The sequence below is a fragment of the Saccostrea echinata genome, unplaced genomic scaffold, assembly GCF_033153115.1.
Source record: "Saccostrea echinata isolate AGI-Se365-2 ecotype Australia unplaced genomic scaffold, CSIRO_AGI_Sech_v1 ptg000017l, whole genome shotgun sequence".
NCBI lineage: Eukaryota > Metazoa > Mollusca > Bivalvia > Ostreida > Ostreidae > Saccostrea > Saccostrea echinata.
Window position 1 is genome coordinate 169,850 of NW_026889766.1, and position 21,038 is coordinate 190,887.

General features: G+C 33.3%; 1 protein-coding gene across 1 annotated transcript in view; it reads right to left on the reverse strand.

Annotated features, from left to right (window-relative positions):
• The window catches only part of LOC133189191 (uncharacterized), a 32,867-nt gene extending 21,684 nt beyond the window's left edge, over positions 1-11,183 (reverse strand). The window contains exons 1-6 of the mRNA XM_061324598.1: positions 11,159-11,183; positions 10,463-10,768; positions 6,033-6,314; positions 4,274-4,564; positions 1,423-1,698; positions 147-446 (exon numbers count right to left, since the gene is read on the reverse strand). Of these exons, the coding sequence (XP_061180582.1) occupies positions 147-446; positions 1,423-1,698; positions 4,274-4,564; positions 6,033-6,314; positions 10,463-10,768; positions 11,159-11,183 (1,480 nt within the window). The remainder of the gene's footprint in view (positions 1-146; positions 447-1,422; positions 1,699-4,273; positions 4,565-6,032; positions 6,315-10,462; positions 10,769-11,158) is intronic.
• Positions 11,184-21,038: the final 9,855 nt, after the last annotated feature.

Genomic DNA, 21,038 nt, shown 5'->3' on the forward strand with positions numbered 1-21,038 from the left:
ATTTTCAAACCAAACTTATGTAAGCTAATACATGATCATCCCGTGCTCAAAGTACTCCATGCTTAAAAGGCTTTCACATGCGTAAGTTTATGTGCAATAAAATGTACAGTGGAAAATCACTCGAACAAAAACAATGTTCATACAACCTTCAGCTTTAATTGTTATATTAGCGATGACTTTTCTTTTGTATTTCAATGAGTAATTTCCGAAAGATCTCCGATCAGGAATAGGAATGGTGCTGTTGATCCAGTGCTTGTAGATAACGTTATCTCTTTGTGAGATTTTAGTTGATATGGAATGCGATGTAGGTCCTGACCAAGTGAACCCTGATGAAGATGTTAAGGGATTTGCAATAAAAGGCAAACTAACATGAACGTTAACGTCCGGGCCACTCAATGACCCACAGATGCTTTTGAATAAATTGGAGTTATCAAGGCGAGGTTCACCTATAAGATAAGATACATATATGCATATAAGTACATGTACCTGCAAGTCTGATTATCAAATCACCCTAGTTAAAAGTAATGAGTAAATCAATTACATCCGTTTATTTTGTAGTTTTTAATGTATAATGCAAATAATTATAAATTTCTTTAAAAAATACACTAACAAAAATTTACTATAGTTAATTATTGTAAAAACTTTGATACTTTGATTTACTATGGCACTTTACTCTAGAGCTTTTTTTGAGATTTCAAAGCTTAAAATCTCGTAAAATCGAAAGCAATGATGTAAAATTTAGAAAGAATATGTGAATATACAAGTAATAGTTCGATTCAATATAAAAAAAATGGAGAACATAAAATATAACAATCTTTAATCCATAGTAAAAATACTTTGATTTGCTTTAGTAAAAACTTTGATTTACTATAATAGTAAAAACTTTGAAACTATAGGGGTTAACTTTAGTATTTTTTGTTATGATAGATTTATTATTTATGAGTTTGTAAGATTGATGATTTGACGGGAAAAGTTACTGCCAATTCAACAAATCTTCGAAAAAAATTCATAAATCAAAATTGTTTTTCTAAATATATATAAATATATAATGTATTTACTTCCATTACATTCATGGGTTAAAAAAGATGTTTTCTGATCTAATATATAGGCAAGTTTGCATTTCATATGCTTACCTTCAAAATGACAACTCTCAGTTTTTCAGAACATGATGGTCATGCAATATTTACTGACTTGCAGCAATGACATGATCTACGAGTATCTTTTAAAACATTTACATGTATGCCTATAAAGGTAAAACAGTTTTACATAGAATACTTCCCCCGGCGACACAAATGATGGCGGTATCAAATTTTCTTGCTTAATGTTTTTGGTTTAGTTTGTTTCTGAATATTGATAAATCAGCTTATATATTGAAAAATGGCTGAAATTTACGGTATATAAGCAATGGCAAAGTAAACTTACAGGAAACATTGATATAGAATGATTGACTCCTGCTCCCAAACTCGGTTGATTTTCCATCACAGCTGTAAGTAGATGTGTCAGAACATTGAGCATCTGTTTTCAACGTGTAGTTTAATTGTTTTTGCCAAAGAATCTGGTTGCCAGTGTGTTTTCTGAGGGTGACTTCTGGAGTGGGATTTCCCCCAATGTGACATATAAGACTTAGAGGATTACCTTCATTCAGTGTTGATGAATTTTGGAGTATTTCATTGATGTACACTTGGGGGTCCAATAAATCTGAAAAAAAGGTTCATAGGGCAATTATGTCATCCTAAAATGAAAAAGTTGTAACATGAATATATAAAGTAGTATTTGTTTTGTGCATGCCGTTCGCATTAGTCTATTAATTGGATTTATTATTATGATTGAATAATTCCTTTCTTTCTGATTGGCTGAGATCCAACAATGTAGAAAAAATACTAGTTTTATTCACCTGCAAGTGACCTTCCAAGTGAATATAAGGATTTATTTTCCTCAATATTAGATGAAAAATAGACTGAGTAATTCCAAATTGATACAAATAGTTTTGGTAAGTTCCACTCATATGAACATAACATTATAGCACACAGATTCTTGGGTGAGGGGTGGGGGTTTGCAGGACGCTTGCCCCTCTTCCCACCTATTTTGAGAATGTAAAGTTTTAAATTAAATTTTAAGGATAAAAATTTTCAATGAAAGCCCCCTTCTATCATTTACGGACCATAAAATCCAACCAAATAAAATGTTGAGTTGGGGGAATTCTTTTCTTTTTTTGGAGGGTGAGCTAGTCAAAGATTTGTTTAAAGGTAAGTTGTCAATTTTCATCCTTGTAATGCCTCCTTTTTCAAAATCAATCCTATATCTGTGCCTGACATTTATTTTTTCTGGATTGCACCTAAAATAGAATTAAAAATTCTAAAATAATAAGACTGTTGATGTTTTTAACCCCGTTTCTCCCATTATGTTTGGCTTCAGTAAATGTAAACAAGTAAGTTGGCTTGGATTACTTAATGAGTGTGTGTCATTTAATCATCGAATCATGTAATTAAACAATTATTGCTGTTTTTTCAGTCAATACGATGATTTAGCCACCTTCGAAGTACAATATTCACCTCGCCCTTCGGGCACATAAATATTATACTACTCAGATGTCTGAAACATCATATTGACCTCAAAAACCAGCAATAATTGTATAATATACGCAACTGATATATTTTTTTTATTCTCATTTTGGGTCTTTTCTGAGCAATAAAAATGAACAAAGCAACACGAAATTAAATTAAAAAACAGAGATGTATTCAGCATTCAAATGTGACAGCACGATATTCTTAAAACTCGTTAATGGATATATATTAATGTGGAATAAAATTATTTCCATGACTTTAGGCATTTAATTACCAATATTTCTCTGATGGCTTTTCATAATCTAAATGATTTGAATCTTTCTTGGTTAGTTATTGATTCTCTTTTGGTCGATTGGTCTTTGTTAGAATTTACTCTGAGTCAAGATTTTGAATCCAGACTTTAATAATTTTCCAAACGTGACCTTTTACACACAATTGAGTTCTACGTCAATGACATTACTAGTACTTGAACAATAGTTCAGTGCATTTCTTTTCTACATATAACATTAAATCCATACATTGGCAAAAAAAAAAAGTTTGCAATCAAAGAAAAAATTTGGATATCAGGTCTTTTTTCTTAGCTTAAATGAATATGGAGAAACAAACAGTATTTAAGCTCATTGAAAACAATACAAATCGGGAGCAGAGCCAACATGGACCTCCAAAAACATCAGAGGTGGGAGCAGGTGCCATGGAGGACTGAGCATCCCCTGCTGACCCCCGCCGTGTGCCTCTTGTCATGATCGGGAAATAACGCAAGCATCCGTCAACAATTCGGTCTGTAAATAATGGCCTAACAGTTGGTGAAAAAAACGTCAGTCAGCATATGACTTAATGATAGATTGTATTTGCTGACATGATCATTGCCTCGACCATAGAACTTGCGAAATGATGATTTAAAACGAGACTGTTGATATTCTTGTTTCATCAACTTGTTTGTCAATAACTTACCTCGTTTTAGAAATTGTTCATACGTAGAGTATGCTCTTTCGTATCGACTCAATTGAGAGATATACACTCCATATGCAGGTGACAAGGGTATATTGCTGCATAAGTAAGGGAAGTTGACGATTGAAAAGTTAAAGTCATCACGTTTATCATAAAGCTTTGTTGTTAGATTATCATTAACTTTTTTTCTTGTAAAATATCCAAATATGAAACAGATGCGCCAGACTCTGTGGTATCCTTTATTTCAAGCTCACTGGGATATATTGTGTCGACATATGAATGGAAATAACTATTGTTAATTCATAATGCGTCGTCGATATATCTAACTGTCGAGTTGAAGGCCACAGCAAGAGATTTCTGTTTCTCTTCTATAAAAATTTGAAAAAAATTCTGCTTCATATGAATATAAAAATAGATCGACCCAAATGATTTTTTTCCGCAGTAGCCTCTGGACCCACAATCCTTTGGGAATTGCATCTCGCCGTAAACTACTTTCTTTGCGGTAACAGCAAAAGTTCACCCCAAAAAAACCTCACCTTGATTTAATGGATATTGCAGATAAATAGTAGATGAAACGTTCGTTGTTAAAATTTGCACTTTTCGGTAATGCAACTAGGATAAGCATAACGACGACACGTGGCCTCAGAGTCTAGACTTTCCAAGCCACGTGCAGTTTGAAGAGGCGGACCTAAATTTAAAACTGAAAAGGTATCTGCGCTCGCTGTAACGATCGCACCCTCAACATATTAGAATTTACTTACATAGAATTTTTAACTTGATGACATCAGTCTTACGACCTTCACTGTTGCTGGCTACACATCGAATCAGAGTCATCCTAGTTCTTTCTGCGATTTGCTTTGGTAAAGATAATGGAGAAATGCCATAGGATGTAACATTTGCAAAATCTCCTGACGGATGTTTATACTTCCACTGCAAGGTACAAGGTGGATTACAGTCAGCTGAACAGTTGTACGGACCAAATGGGTCCCCGTCTTTTAGTGTTATTGTATCATTAAGAGGTTTTGGGGTTATTATAATACTTTCTGGACCATCTGTTAAGTAGAAAAATGGAACAAAAATGATCACTTGAAAACTACATATACACTATATTTCTGAGGCTTATGACTAGCTGGTATTCAATTACTCTAAGAAATGATGGATTTATCAACTAACTAACATGCAGGTTACAGTGTATTGTGATATACCTAATTTGCTTAAAGTAATGGAATTCAACAGGACAATTATCGTTCAACGAAAACGATTAATCTATTCACTCTGACTGAAAAAATGCCCTCTTTCTTTATAAATACATGTATATAATATTCAGTAAAAAAAAATTTTTTAAAACCTTTGAAAAAAAAATCCTCCTTACTGTTTCCGTAATGAAATACAGATTTAGAAAAATACAATATTCTTCAATTGTATAGGAAAAGTTTATTCAGCAGAAAACTCAATAAAAAATATAAGCAAGTTTCTCTATCCAATCTACTACTATAAACTTTTAATATTTAAATGGATAATTTTGCAATGTTAGAAAAAAGTAGTTTTGAATTTTGATATAATTTATAGGCTTTCTAAAAAATAACGTCATTTATAGTAGATGTACATCCACAACTGTGCTAATTGATATTCAATGATTTCTGAATCTTTACATTAGCTGAACTAGTGGTTACAAAATAAAGAATACTGCCAGTTTTCCATTTTCCAAGTGCTATCACTTAAATTCATTTAGTAAATTTTTCAGCTAGAAATCTTATAAAATAAAGATAAAATTCATGCCCTAAGCGGATGGTATACATGTCATCGTTTGATATAAGATCAAATAAGGTAATTTCTTAAAATTAGACGTCATGAATTGAATTGTATTGAGTATTTTTAGCTCCAATGGTCAAAGACAGGAAGAGTTTATGCCATAGTAAGGTGTCTGTCATCCGTCCAGTGTCTTGCTCTTTGTCTGTCTGTTAACAATTTCTTTAAATTCTATTTCTTCCTACAGTTTGATTCAATTTTTATATAGCTTTGTGCACAAGTAGACAATATTTTGATTCATAATTCTCTAAATCTGTTTTTGATTTCGTCGAATGGGATTGTCATAGTTGCTAAAAATAAAAATTTTTGTGAAATTCTTTCAAAACGCCACTCCTCCTACAGTTTTAGTTCGATGCAAATATAACTGGATACACAAGTAGACTTAATCATGATACAAAATTCTGTCAAGATGTACCTTGTAGCCATAGTTACTAAAAATAAGAAATTTCTGTAATTTTTCTCAAAGGCTAGTTCAACTACAGTTCTTGTACAATTGCAATTAAATCTGCAACAAAGAGAGACCAAACCAAGAATCATTATTTTATTTATTGCTGTTGCAATAGTTTCAAGTCCAAGTTCAACTTTTCTCTACCTATGTTAATTAAAAACCGGTAGAAAACGGTATGATACACTTGCTCACTTTTCATTTATTTATATATACATATACATATGTATATACAAGAATCAAAATCACGATGAATAATTACTTACACAAAGGGTTAATCCGAGTTTCTTTACTTCTTTCTGATTCAATTGTTTCTTTTGCCTGACAACTGTATCGGTTGTATTTAACTTCTTTGGTTACAATTATTCTGTATTTTTCTCTTTCCTCCCTCTTAACCCTGGTGTTGTTAACAAACCAGAAATATAATAATGGCGAAAACTTTTTGTAATAGTGAGGAGTAGAAGTAGATCTACTTTCACATTTCAAGTACGCGTAGTATCCAACCTTAACGTCCAGGATTCCTCTTATTTTAGGTTTCTCTGGTTTTCCTGAATGAAAATATTTAAATGTTGAGTAAATGAATAAAAGGTGATTTCTAAATAGATTTAAATAGATTACATGCAACAATATGAAGAAAAACTGCCTTTGTGGGAAAAGTTTACTAATGATATTGCCAAGGGATGTAACAACACAAATCAGAAAACGTTTGAATCAATCTATATCAAGTTTTTTTTATGCTTTCTGAATTCACGTTTTATTCTAAAACTGGTTGGTTTATTTTCAGTAAATATTAATGTAATGTCAGCATTAGCCACACCAAGCAACAGGGAGGACAACCATGTCATGATCACATGCGTTTGATTCCACGCGTATAGTTTGCCATAGATTTCTCAAAACGTCAGTTGTGTATTTGAAAGAAGTTGAATAAACTTGATGTCAATCTAAGCTTGCCTCCGATATGAGGGTTGATTGAAAACAATTCACTGCAAACGGAAAATGCTTGCTAGTACAAAAATGACGAAACGTAAGATGAAAAAGGACTCTCTGAGTATCAAGATGCCGGTGAATATTTTTCGAAGTTTTCTGATGAAAACGGAAACGGGGAAACTGAAAGCCGTTCAAAAAGTGAACTAAAAGGCAATCTCCAACTTTTCTGACGTTTTCATATATCAATGAGACATTCAGTATTATGAAACAAATAGTGTTTGTTTTTAGTTGAAATTGATACCCCGGGTAAAAACCATTGTTAACCGATGAGTCAGCGGAGGTTGACAAATGGTGTCTATCACCCTCATTTGCATATCGGCCACATAGACAATATAGTTGTTGCAGATTCCATAAAGGCTAAAATAGAGAAAATACAAAAAATGCTAATTATTATATAACAACTTTTTCTGATAAAGGACTAGTTTTTTGTAAAATATTCTACCAAAAATTACAAGATTGTTTACATCAAATTGAAAGTTGTGACCACCATTTCAATTTGAAAATTGGAAGTAAGCATGTATTGTCTTTTTGATGAGAACGGAATTGGCTTATATATTATATATTATGATGAAATGTAAGTGTTTATTGCAAGTTGATATAGTTCTTCTGTCGGTTATTAAGTGTAGGGGCCTTTTTTTTTTACAGGGAATTTAACAAGAGGCCCAAGGGCCTTGAATCGCTCTTCTGATAAACTGTACAACCTATCACTTCTATTTGAAGCCTCTTAGTATCCTGTTTATTTAGATAAAGCCTTGAAATTCCAAAGGTAGGTAGTCATGACCTGCATTTAAGATGAAACACTCTGAGAACCCATGATCATTCTAAGCCAATTAGTACCTGAGAGTTGGTCATGGTGACCTACTTATCACTTTCTGAGGACCCAAGATGCAGCAACTAAGTTTGACAACTCTAAGCCAATTAATACCTAAAATATTTTTTTAAAATTATATCCATAAAATTTCAAAAATAGGTCACAGTGACCTCCTTTTCATTCGACTAACTCTGCGTACCCAAGATGCATAAATTGAAAAAAAGTTTGATGATTCTAAGCCAATTAGTACCTGAAATATTCAATTAAAGCCATAAACTTTGAAAAGTAGGTCACGGTGACCTACTTTTCAGTCGACCCACTCCGAAGACCCAAGATGCATCAACAGACAAAGTTTGATGATTCTTAGCCAATTAGTACCCGAAAATATTAAATACATCCATAAAATTTCAAAAGTAGGTCAGGGTGACCTACTTTTCAGTTGTCGTACTCGAAGGGCCCAAGATGCATCAACTGACAAAGTTTGATGATTCTAAACCAATAGTACCCGAAGCCATAAATTTTCAAAAGGTCACAGTGACCTCGCAGCACAGTTAAGGCTGCAGTAAGGAGGCGGGGCCTAATTTATACGATAAATGCTTACTATGATATCACACAAAAATATAAGTTCTTCAAATTACCACAAAATAAAGTGATTTGCTATTTTAAACTGTTGAAAAACTTTAAACTACATCAATACTAACAAGTGCATGCATTATTGTCGTTGGTAAAATCCCACATAGCAATATATAAACAATTCACTTATCGCAATGCACTTGTCAATGTGACGTCATATCGTAAAATTTGACGCAGTTTGTATGCAGTGAGAGGCTGATCAAGTTATATTTATACAATGAAAAATGTATTTTGTAATTAAATAAAATCTAAATTGTAGATATATAAGAGGCCATTAACTTTGATGCGATGTCTGTTTTATGATTTTATTCAAATACTTACCGTACATTCCCTAGACAAAAGATACTGTCGTATATTTGTATGCAGATTCATTGAAGGGTAATAGAAGGGACGTAATAAATCTATATATTGCAAGGGCATACCCTCAATGAATTAGGACAAGCTTTTACACATAAACTCAAGAAGTATGAAGATATTTGAAAAGTGCTGCGAACCTGTTGAAAGCTTGCAAATGAATTAATTATATCTATATTTAATGTACTTGACCAGCAAAATATTCAACATACGGTCTAACAAATGTAATTTTAGCAATTAGATAGTAGAATCTATATAGGTTCGCAGCACTTTACACAAACTACAGAGTGTGTTAAAATTTATTATATGTTAAACTTAGATTTTTAACTTGGTTATGCCCTTGCAATATTAGAATTTATAGATGACCTCAATACTTCAGGTATATTTGCTAAAATCACGTGACAAGTCTAAATAAGAAATCTAATCGTCCTCAACATGTAGTTTTCAACCACATTACATTTGTCCGATAATAGTAAAGTCCTAAAGAGAAACGCCCATCCTTGTAAAGAATGTATTTTCTATCTAAAAAATTCTCCGATATTTCCATTTGGCACCTTAACTGTACTGCGCTGTTGTACTTTGAGGACCCAAAGTGCATTAACTGACAAAGTTGGATGATTATAAGCAAATAAGTACCCGAAAGAGTTAATTAAAGCCATAAAATTTCAAAAGTAGGTCAGAGTGACTTACTTTTCAGTTGTCGTACTCCAAGGACCCAATATGCATCATCTTACAAGATTTAATGATTCTAATCCTCTCAGCATTCGAATTACTGACTTTAATTGTTTTGAAAAAAGATTAGCCATAAAATTCATAAAATAGGTCAAGGTGACCTACTTTTTAGTAGACGTACTCCAAGGACCCAAGATACATCAACTGCCAAAGTTTGATGATCATAGGCCTTAAATTGTCCAAATTATGCCTCTAAAACTTTTTGAAATCGAATGCCTGCAAAGTTCAAAAAGTAGGTACTGTGACCTACTTTTTATTAGATATGTTTTATTGCCCCAAGATGCATCATTTTACAAGATTTAATTATGCTAAACCTCTCAGTATTCGAATTAATTACCTTAACTGTTTTGAAAAAGATTAGCCATAAAATTCAAAAAGTGAGTCAAGGTGACCTACTTTTTAGTTGAGGTACTCCGAGGACCCAAGATACATTAACTGACAAAGTTTGATGATCATAGGCCTTAAATTGTTCAAAATATGCCTCAAAATTTAAAAAAAGTAGGTCACTTTGACCTACTTTTGAGTCAACATGATTTGAGGTCCTTAGATGCATCAACTGACGAGATTTAATGATCCTAGTCCTTATAGTAAGCAAAATATTTTGGTCAACTTTGAAGTGATGTTGAGACCACGCCCTCTGCCCCAGGGTAAAGAAGAAGATTTTTTAGCAACCAGTACTTTTGTTTCTATTTTCCTAATTATCTCCCCTTGTTTAAGGGTCACAACCCTAGTTTTATTTGACAATAATTGGCCAAGGGGTTCTTGATTTATGGCCCATATTCTAAAAAGTTTATGCACACCGCATAAATGGCCATAGCATTAGCTCTTTGAGCCTTTGGCTCAGAATAGCTAAAAATTCGTAAATAATTAAGACAACCTTTTCAATTTGAACTTGACCTCTTTATTGTTAAGAATACCGGTGTAATGAGCTGTCATCTGTTAACGACACAAAATAATACCAATATAACCCTGAAAGAGGCTTGAAGAAAAAAAAAAAAAAACACATACAATATGAATAGGGCTCACCTTTTAATATTAAAAATAAATAAAATGGAATTTCGAGTTTAGGCAGGATCTTATGAATATGAATGGGAAATAAATCACGTGGGATGAATTTCATGAATAAACTTACACCTTTTCTCCATATGATTTTCCTTATAAGATTCTAAAAAAAATTACCAGAAACGACGAGAACAACTCCTCCTCCCTGCGACCAAACGTCTTCCTCTGATCCACCTCCTACGTAATATCCGGCATCTTCTGTTGTTATATTCCTCACTTCGAACAAAATGTTCACAGAATCAAAGGGTCGAGTATGGTATACATATTTTTTGTTTGGAATTCGTAATGTTTCAGTTACTTGAAATTTTTTTGACAGCTGATCGCTATAAACATGATATATGTAGTAAACTTTACTACTAGGAAAATATTCAACAGTCCAAGAAATGTTTCTTGATTTGCCCTCCTGAGATACTATTGTAGTAACTAAAACAAGAAAATCAAATGTTAGTGCATAGAAAGAAGCACACATAATTTATTCAATCAATTACACGGATCATGGTATCCTAGTAGTAGGACGTTCGTTGCGTTTCAGGAGGCCCGGAGTCAATTCTTGTTCGCTGCGCCGCGTCAAACCTAAGACGTTGACATAGATAGTGACTGTCTACCCGACATTAAAAGTGAAAGTCACTGGTCTTTCGGGTGAGACCTGAAAAACCCTGATGAAGTGTCACGGTAGCGTTGGCACGATAAAATCAAAGGTGGAAAAATATACGAACAAAACGAAATTCATAAAATACAAGAGAAATGCACTGTTTTACTCTTACAGCGTATGAGGACAATAATTTTTTATGCGTTCTTTTCTTTTTTACAAACATTGGTCCAAATCCAACTCCTTCATCCCTCCCAAACACACAAGCACCTTCCCAAACCACTTCCAGTTGTTCACATACTAAGTATACTACAAATATACATAACTGTACTCACGGGTGACAAACGTTGTGATTCAATTGGTCAAATGCTATAAAAGTCAATGGAGTAAATATTTTTTTAAGTATAAAAAAAGAAAATTAGTTTTCGATAATTTTTCACTCATTTAGAGACATCACCATTATACCGGTGAAGGGCTTCAAAGAAGATGGGTGAACAAGGCGGGCGAAGTGCCTATAGTGGGACAAACATGGAGTGAAAAATAAAATCTCAATTATATCAAAATTTACCTTGATATTTCATCTGACATTAAAGTATAATACTTTATATAAAATCTCTACAATTTACAAAAATCTCACAAAAACTGAAAATATTTGCCTACGAAATAGCATACACACACTAAAGAGGACAAAAAGGATCAATTTTTCATACTTCAACAAAATTTTTCGATATGAGTGGGTCTTCGCTCCATTTTTTTGAAAGTTAATCCTAAAAGTTTGAATAAAAATATACATTTTTTTGGATTACAAGAACATGGAGCGAAGACCTACTATGCCTTAAAAGTACACTTTTATGACAATGCATTCGCATCTTTCCGAGATATACTTGAAATCCATTTAGTCAAGGGTCATATCACAAACATGATTTAAATGCCACTATTCATCAGGAGCTGTGTAGCGTAGTGGTTAACTTGTTAGTCTTAAAGCAATATGATACTCAGGATTTTTATTGTAAGGGGTTCGAATCCCACAAATACCATTTTATTTATTTAATATAAGAATAATTTTTTTCGAGATCTTTTTTCTCCGAAAAGTTTTGTTGATCATAATTTTATAAATTTCAATAATGAGAACTTTACTTTAAATACTCAATTCACAAATTGAATATGATTTTTTTTTTAAATCTGAAGCTATAGGCATTCTGCACGCCTTGTTCACCCATCTTCTTTAGACCATTACTCAGCACTCAGGGCCATTGAGCAGTGAGAGTACCAAGGCCTACAGTGACAAGGGGCCTCCGTTTTTAAGGTCTCATCTAAAGGAATCACAACTTTCACTTCAAGGTACCGAGCGCTTTGAAAAAGAACAGTTACTACCTATTTCATATCGACTACCACCTGAACCAACGTGAGGCCTGAAGAGATTGTAAAATTAAACTATTCCAGATAAAAATTCCGTTTTTAAGACTTATTTTCGTCGATTATTCTTTAATTCTAGTAGAGATTCAATTAGTCCCGATAATTAAAAAACTTCAATTAAGTACAATGTTCATAACATTCAAACTAAAATTAAGTTCCTGATAACTCCCTCTTTTTTTGGGGGGGGGGGGGGTAAAGGATGTTTCTATTTATTGTTTTCTATGGGCCTGAACAAAGACAAATCATTTTAATCTATATTAAGCATGTATATATATTTCATCCGTACTTAACGGGCTGTCTTGGTTTAACAAACTTGGTCACTGGTCACTTTGTAATACCTTCTCACAAACAAATCAACTTTGAAACCCGTATAACTAAATCTTATTAATCGCCAGTCACTTGTCATTTTTTCAACTACATTGCGACTCCTATTTATATTTCTGATGAATGCGACTAACATAGATTAATAAACATTGCCAATAACTCCGAAACACCTGCACCATAGTTCATACTTACTCCTGTAATATGACGAGATGATGTCCGTAAACTTTATTTATATTTCACTCCAAAGTAATTATTGTCAATCCAATTAAAAGTCTATTTTTATTTTCGATAAACAGCCGTGAAATAGCAAAAAAAGAGACTACGGTGGTGGTTGGCGGATCTACATTGCTGGCAATTTTTAATGAAACTGACAACAAACAATCGTATGATTATTTGATAAAACGTGCTTACTGATTAAAAAAACAAAATGTGCAAATCATTTTTTTCAGCCCCTGTCGTACTTTTGGTGCAAATTTCTAGAACGTCGGATGGCATTGAACCTATGTTAAAAGGAAAACAAGGCGATTATCACTACGTGAATAAGGAGCACCAAAGTTGCCTTATGTGGAGAACATTCATTATATGTTGATACTTTGACATTATTTGCTGATATCTTGTCATTATATGCTGATACTTTAACATTATATGATGATACTTTAACAATATATGCTGATACTTCGACATTATATGCTGATACTTTGACATTATATACTGATACTTTCACATTATATGCTGATACTTTATCATTATGTGCTGGTACTTTAACATTATATGATGATACTTTAACATTATATGCTGATACTTCAACATTACATGCTGATACTTTGTTATATATGCCGATACTTTGTCATTATATGCTGATACTTTAATTGTCATTATATGCAAATGCCTCAACATTATATGCTGATACTTTTACATTATATGCTGATACTCTGACATTATATGCTGATACTTCATCATTATATGCTGATTCTTTGTCATTATATGCTGATACTTTAACATTATATGCTGATACTTTGAATTATATGCTGATACTTTAACATTAAATGCTGATACTTCAACATTATATGGTGATACTTTAGCATTATATGCCGATACTTTAGCATTATATGCTGATACTTTAACATTATATGATGATATTTTGTCATAATATTATGGAATGCCTCAGCTGTCTTATGTTGCGAAGATTCATTATATGCTGATACTTTAACATTATATACTGATACTACAATATTATATGCTGATACTTTGACATTTTATGCTGATACTTTAACATTATATGCTGATTCTTTGGCATCATATAGCTAAAATAGTCTGTTTTCCCCTTAAACTTCAATATGCGAACAGAAGAATTGAAGCGGGTAATATAAGTAATATTCTTAATCACAAAAGGGCCCAGTCTTGTATTCCACCATATTTCAAGTTAAAGACTACACCTTATATTTCCTACAAATATACATCGACTATTGCTTCTAAACTTTTTAATTTCAAGAAAACTTTACAGGGCCTGGATATCGAATATCTGAAACATAATCCTCCATCGTGTTCATGTTCTTCTTCACCCTATAATTATAGTCCTGCTGGACACGTTATTACTGGTGACGTAAATGTAGTTAATAATGAGAACCTTAGATCACTAATTTTAAAAGGTCCTAAATATAGGGAACCCCGATCCTCCAACTGGCGTCGGAATTTCATAAATATTATGGATTCTGTAGAGGATTACGTCTGGCGATGGGCCAGACATGAAAAGAAGACCTTGACACTTTGTCAGAATGGATAAAATGTATACAAATGTAAATGTATGTTAAAATCGCGCATTAAAAGATTGAGGGGCAATATGAGAACCATCTATCCTTCTGTTTTCAATAATCCAAAGTGAAAAAAGAATTAGATAGATTACAGGACCAGTACGTTCTGGTCCCTGCTGACAAAGCAGGTAACAACATTGTCTTTGTGAGGCTAATTATATTAGATGTAGTTTAGAGGAACTTGGATTTAATTCTACAGGTGGTAATTCAACTTATTCTCATAGTTCTCTTTCTAAGGAAGAGATTCTTCAAAATCATATGTCAGTTTTGAATATTTTCAATATTCCAAACAACCAAAATGAATTTGAATTACCATATCTATATTGGATTCCGAAACTTCATAAAAATCCTAACAAAGATACATAGCGGGTTCCAGTTAATGTTAAACCAAGCCTCTTTCTTTACTCCTCACTAAGATATTAACAGTAGTGAAGGAGAAACGTCAAGAGTACTGTGGAACAATATATTTGAGAAGTGGTGTAAATCAGATGTGGATACTTAAAAATTCAAAGGAACTTTTGGAAAATTTGAAATCACAAGATTTTACCAAAATCAACAGCTTAAAAATTCACGACTTTTCAACTTTATACACAACCACCACGATAAATTAAAGTCCAGGCTTTTTGATATCATTGACAGCTGTTTTTTTTTTCAATAAAAAAAGAACTCGTAAATTTATTTACCTTGTCATTGGTCATTTGCAAAATTATTTTGTTAAAAAACATTCTGATTGTATACACAAGTACTCTGAAGTTGACATTAAAAAGATGCTTGAGGTTCTGATTGACACTATCTATGTGGTTTTTGGAGACCAGGTCTTCCAGCAATCTATTGGAATTCCCATGGGTACCAATTCGCCCCGTTATTAGCAGACCTTTTTTGTATTTATATGAAGCAGAATTTGTCCAAAATCTTATACGTGAAAAGAAGATAACACTTGCTGTGGCGTTCAATTCGACATTTAGATATATCGACGACGTATTGTCAATTAACAATGGATACTTCCATTCTTATGTCGATACGATATATCCCGGTGAGCTTGAAATGAAAGATATTACAGAGTCTGACACATCTATTTCCTATTTGGATATTTTACTTGAAAAAGACGTTAATGGTAATCTAACATCCAAGCTTTATGATAAACGTGATAACTTTAACTTTTCAATCGTCAACTTTTCTTACTTATTCAGCAATATACCTTAATCACCTGCATACGGGGTTTATATCTCTCAGTTGATTCGATACGCAAGAGCATGCTCTACGTATGTACAACATCTAAAACAAGTTGCTTTCCTTTAATGCAATACGTGGACCATATCCATGTGTTTTTAGGCGAAATTCAAAGAAAATTTCTAGATTTAGTGATTTTACAAAGGCGAAATTAAATTTTTTTTTACATGTATATTGTAATTTTCATCGTTATTTACGTCTGCTTAATAACACTGTAATGATGAAAAAAAAATCATGACCTTGAAATGGTGTGAATATGAAATGTTGATCTAGGTATATATCTATCACAATTGTTAAGTAGCCTTTAAAATTAACAACAGAATTAAAAGAGGCTTAAGCGTACAAAAAGGTATCGTAATGGTGGAATTTTAACTACATTTGCAGATCTAGGGAAAGGGGGTCGGTTGTTGGAACCCCCTTTATTTTTGCAGAAAGAGGAAGAGAGAGTATGTTTTTTCTGTAATATAGATATTTTACGTCTAGTATTTTCAATAAAAAAAGTATTTCAATCTCTGCCCTTTCTGCTCTCTAGATGGAGTTTTGCTTATTGCTTTCCTCCGTCTACCTTCACAACCCGACCCCGGACCTCGACCACCCACACGTAACATGATAGATTTCACTTTGGTATCATCAGAAGATTCCGGAGAACGTACATGGCCATTTCTGGACCATCTTCTAAAGTAACTAACTTTAACAAGTGTGCATAAAAAGTCATCAAAGGGAGTATCAATAAGAGAATATTTCTCTCCTTATATTATGGGGATATTTCAATCAATGAAGAGAAAGATTCAAAATGTCCTCGTAGTATGTGGGGGAGGGGTTAACTTTTTCTTTAAAAAATAATCTTTTGTTATAATTTGAATATATAATTTTTTATTTGCATTGGAAGCTTCCCCGCACTTTTTGTTGCGAGAAGGTTCAAAATACGGAAAATCAAACATTTAAAAGAAATCAAAATGTATCGAAAAGTTAGACGAAGTCCCCCCCCCCCCCTTCTTCCGAAATAAGATTTTACAGTGTAGTGCACAGGTTGCTATTTTAATTAATTAATTTATTTTTGCTTGTCAACTCATTGGAGGTCTGACCCCTTTGAAAACCGTTGCTACAGGCTAGAATGTGTCTGCGGTGTGACCTAGAACCCCACCCCCTTTCAAAAACTGCTGGATCCGACCCTGCACTGGAGCTCTAGAGGGTCTCGGCACTAGAGGGTCTCGAGTTATCTAAAATGATGATAGGCTATCGATTAAATCGAACAATTTAAAAACACAAAAAAAAGATTAATTTTGTGTGTGTGTGTTTTTTTTCTCTGTCTCTTTTTTAAATAACGGAATGATTAAAATACAACTCCTGCAATCGTAACTTCTCGGCAAAACAACGTGTTTTCCGAGCTCGCCAGAAGGTCTGAGAAGATGTGATTGACAATCTCATCGCACGTGTGTAGACCTAGGCTATTTGGTCTTGCAAGCACAGGTATGTGCATTGTTTGCCAGTGACGCTTAGACTGGTGACAGTATTTGCTACGGACATTAGTTTCATAACATGTGCAGTTTTTTTCTAGTAAAAGTTGGGAGTAAATTAAAAGTCGAATATCTTGGATATGGGGTAACCCCATTCTCTTTAGAGAAGTAAACAGGCTTTCTCCTACATCCAAATAGGAATAACCCATATCTATTTTTGTTACAACGACCGTCAATGCATCCATGGACGAGTTCATTGGTTACTCTAAAAGGTGGCACAGGTTAACCTTTCGTTAACATTTTCTACAATGATCTGCCTGCTTTGAGTAATTGTACTTTCATAGCAAAATTGTTAAATTTTATTCCCGATTGGCCTATAGTCTTGTCATTAAAAAAGTTGTGCTATTTCGATGCATGTAATCCTTACGACTGGGACTTAACATCTGTACTAGATTTATACGGAAGATTCTATCATTGGAAATATAGATTATACACGTGTAGCAGATCTGTAATACGCAGAATTTTTTTTTTTGATATTTCTCCCTCTCCCCCACATGGAAAAACATTGCTACAGGCCTTTATCAAGCTATGTTTGGATTGCTGTCTATCAAATTATTTTTGCGAACCTTGATCCACAAAATTAATGCCGGTAAACATAGTAAAGACTATCTTTTAAAATCTGTTGAATTAAGTGTTTAATTCAACATGTTCAAGCTGTTAAGCTATCTACCGGTATATAAGTTTTTCCTACTTAATTAAAATGCTTGTACCATAAAATTTAGTTTGTATATCGGATATACCGGTATGTATTAAAGAGAAATTCAGATCTTGGTTACGCCAAAGAATTACATAAATACGATGTGCAGATTTTAGAGCGGGGTTTACCAATGATTTGCATATTCTAATTCGAAAAGGGCGAATTGTTCTAAGGGCAAGTTGTCATAGAAGCGAACTCTCTAACATTCTCGCGCATGCGTAGCCTGACGTAAGCCCATGACATCCGGTTTAACACCGTTTATATATTTTCTGCGTGGACCTCAGGGTCTACGCAACAAGGTAAATTATTGATAAACAAGTTGATGAAACAAGAATATCGGCAGTCTCGTTTAAAGTCATCATTTCGTAAGTACTATTGTCGATACAATGACCTTGTCAGCAAATACAATTTATCATTGAGTCAAATGCTGACTGACGTTTTTCGTACTAATTGTTAGGCCATTATTTACACATGAATTGTCGACGGATTTTTCCATTATTTCTCGATCATGACAAGGAGCACACGGCAGGTGTGACCGGTCGGCAGGAGATGCTCACTCCTTCATGGCACCTGATCCCACCTGTTTTGGAGGTCCGTGTTTGCTCTGCTCCTATTTTGTAAAGTTAAATGGGCTTTTGAGCTTGAATACTGTTCGTTATTTCCATATATTTCATGCTGATACTTGAATATTATATGGTCATACTTGAATATTATATGCTGATATTTTCAAATTATATGCTAATACTTCAACACTATATGCTGATACTTTGACATTATATGCTGATACTTAAACATTATATGCTGATTTTTTGGCATTATATGCTGATATACGTCAACATTATATGCTTATTCCTCAACATTATATGCTTATTCCTCAACATTATATGCTGATACTATAACATAATATGATGATACTTCCCTATATGATACTTTGAAAATAGTTTAAACATCGAGATCGGAATACCAAAATTTTTCTACAAAAAAACCCCAACTACATTAGTTTTGTTTTCAAATGAATAGTTTTAGTATATATATATATATATATATATATATATATATATATATATATATATATATATATATATATATATATATATATATATATATATATATATATATATATATATATATATATACATGTACATATATTGGAAAATTGATGGGACGAAAGGGGGAAGAGGAGGGGGACCTTTAATCAGTCTTGAATATACTGGTGGATTTGGGAAGGGGTAGAGGGTAAATAAATATTATTGATGATTAATTGTTTGCTGTTTTACGTCCCATTCGATAATTTTTTCACTCATTTTGAGACGTCACCATGAACCGGTAAAGGGCTTCAAATTTTGACCTTGACTCGGCACTTACGGCCATTGAGCAGTGAGGGATCTTTATCAACGCCTGCCGTGACACAGGGCCTCGGTTTTTAAGGTCTCTTTCAAAGGACCCGCAACTTTCACTTCAAAGTGCCGAGCGCATGGCGAAGGAACAGTTGCTACCCATTTTTTTATCGACTTAGGTCAGTCGCGGCCGAGATTCGAACTCACGACCTTCCGATCACGGAGAGAGCGCTCTACCGACTGAGCTACGTGAACGGTAATAAATAATATTAAGTGTGAACAAAACGAGGAGTGCGTGTACTGCACTAAATTTTTGAGATATTTTGAAAGTTCAGGAACTAATCATGGTAATAAAACTTGGCTTTTTTTGAAAAATCAATGATGGTACAGGGACATCAAAGCAGGAAAAAAATTAGGGGACAAACATTTGATTCGTTTGGAGGTGAAATTTTTTTTCGAGTCATTATTTATTTCATGTTACTACATGAATGAAAGATTATTAATTTCCTAGATGACCAGGTACAGATTATATATTTTTACGCACACCAAACAAAAAAGTCTATCTAAACTCGAACACTCTATTTCCTTGGGGAGAGTGGTGGGGCTACCACCACGCCAAAGTCATCCCAGGACATATTGATTTATTATCGTCATTTTTAAGGACAGATTATTAATTTTCAAAATATGATAGCCTCCGCCCCCCCTTTCACAAGTATTGCGTGGTCGTTCCGACGTTAAAACCACACGTCAGCACTTAAGTTTTTGATAGCTCTGCACTTTTATATGCAATTTTCAAATCAGCAGAATGGGGATTATTGTTCAGGGATTTCATTGTGATGACATCTACATAGTAAATTGGGCTACTAATGACTCAAAACCCCTTCAAGAATCTAGCTGCCATTACATTTGTAAACTGGACTATTTAAAGCTGGTCTATACATCCAGTGTCAGGCATGCGATCATTCTGGAAAACTAAAATCGTCGAAACTGAGCTAATGAAATAGTTTGAACTTTGTGAATATTCACGGTGTTGAATTCTTGCCACCACCACCCCCTACCAATTTTTTAATTAAAAAATTATACACTTAAAGAAATATCTTAAACATCCAAACAATTATATATAAAGTAAATATTTCACTTAAAAACTTAAATTTCAATTAAACTATACCTCAGTATAAATTCATCTATAAGGAATCATAATAAAATATAAACTTGTATTTATTTATTCATTTATTGCAATAATACATATAATTGTATAACCTTTCAGCCAGTAAACACATTCTAGAGGCGTATAAAGGATTTCAAGATGAGGGGGGGGGGGGGTTATTAATGACAACAGAAACTTAAAATACCTGTAGTAAAAATGAGTATTTATGAGCAAAAGGTTTTCTCAAGATTCAGGTTTTCTCGATTGAATACCAAAATCAAAGTTTCCATTTTTTTTTTCATTTATTCATCCTCTTACTTTTTTCATATTTCTTTTTTTTTTTTGGGGGGGGGGGGGGGTATCTCTTTCACATATATCTGCCACTGCCCTTAAGACTGCTTAAAAATCATTATTTAGCGTAACAAAATCCAAATTGTTGAACAGACAAACTTGATACTTTTATTCATAACATTAGGTTCAAGATATGCTACACTTTTATCGAAAGAATTAATACAAATGCATTGAAGTACCCTATACAGATTTTCGCATTACATGTACATGTATATATTTTAAAATACAACGTTAGTTTTCTGTGAAAGATGTTATCCACCTTTGAACGCAATAC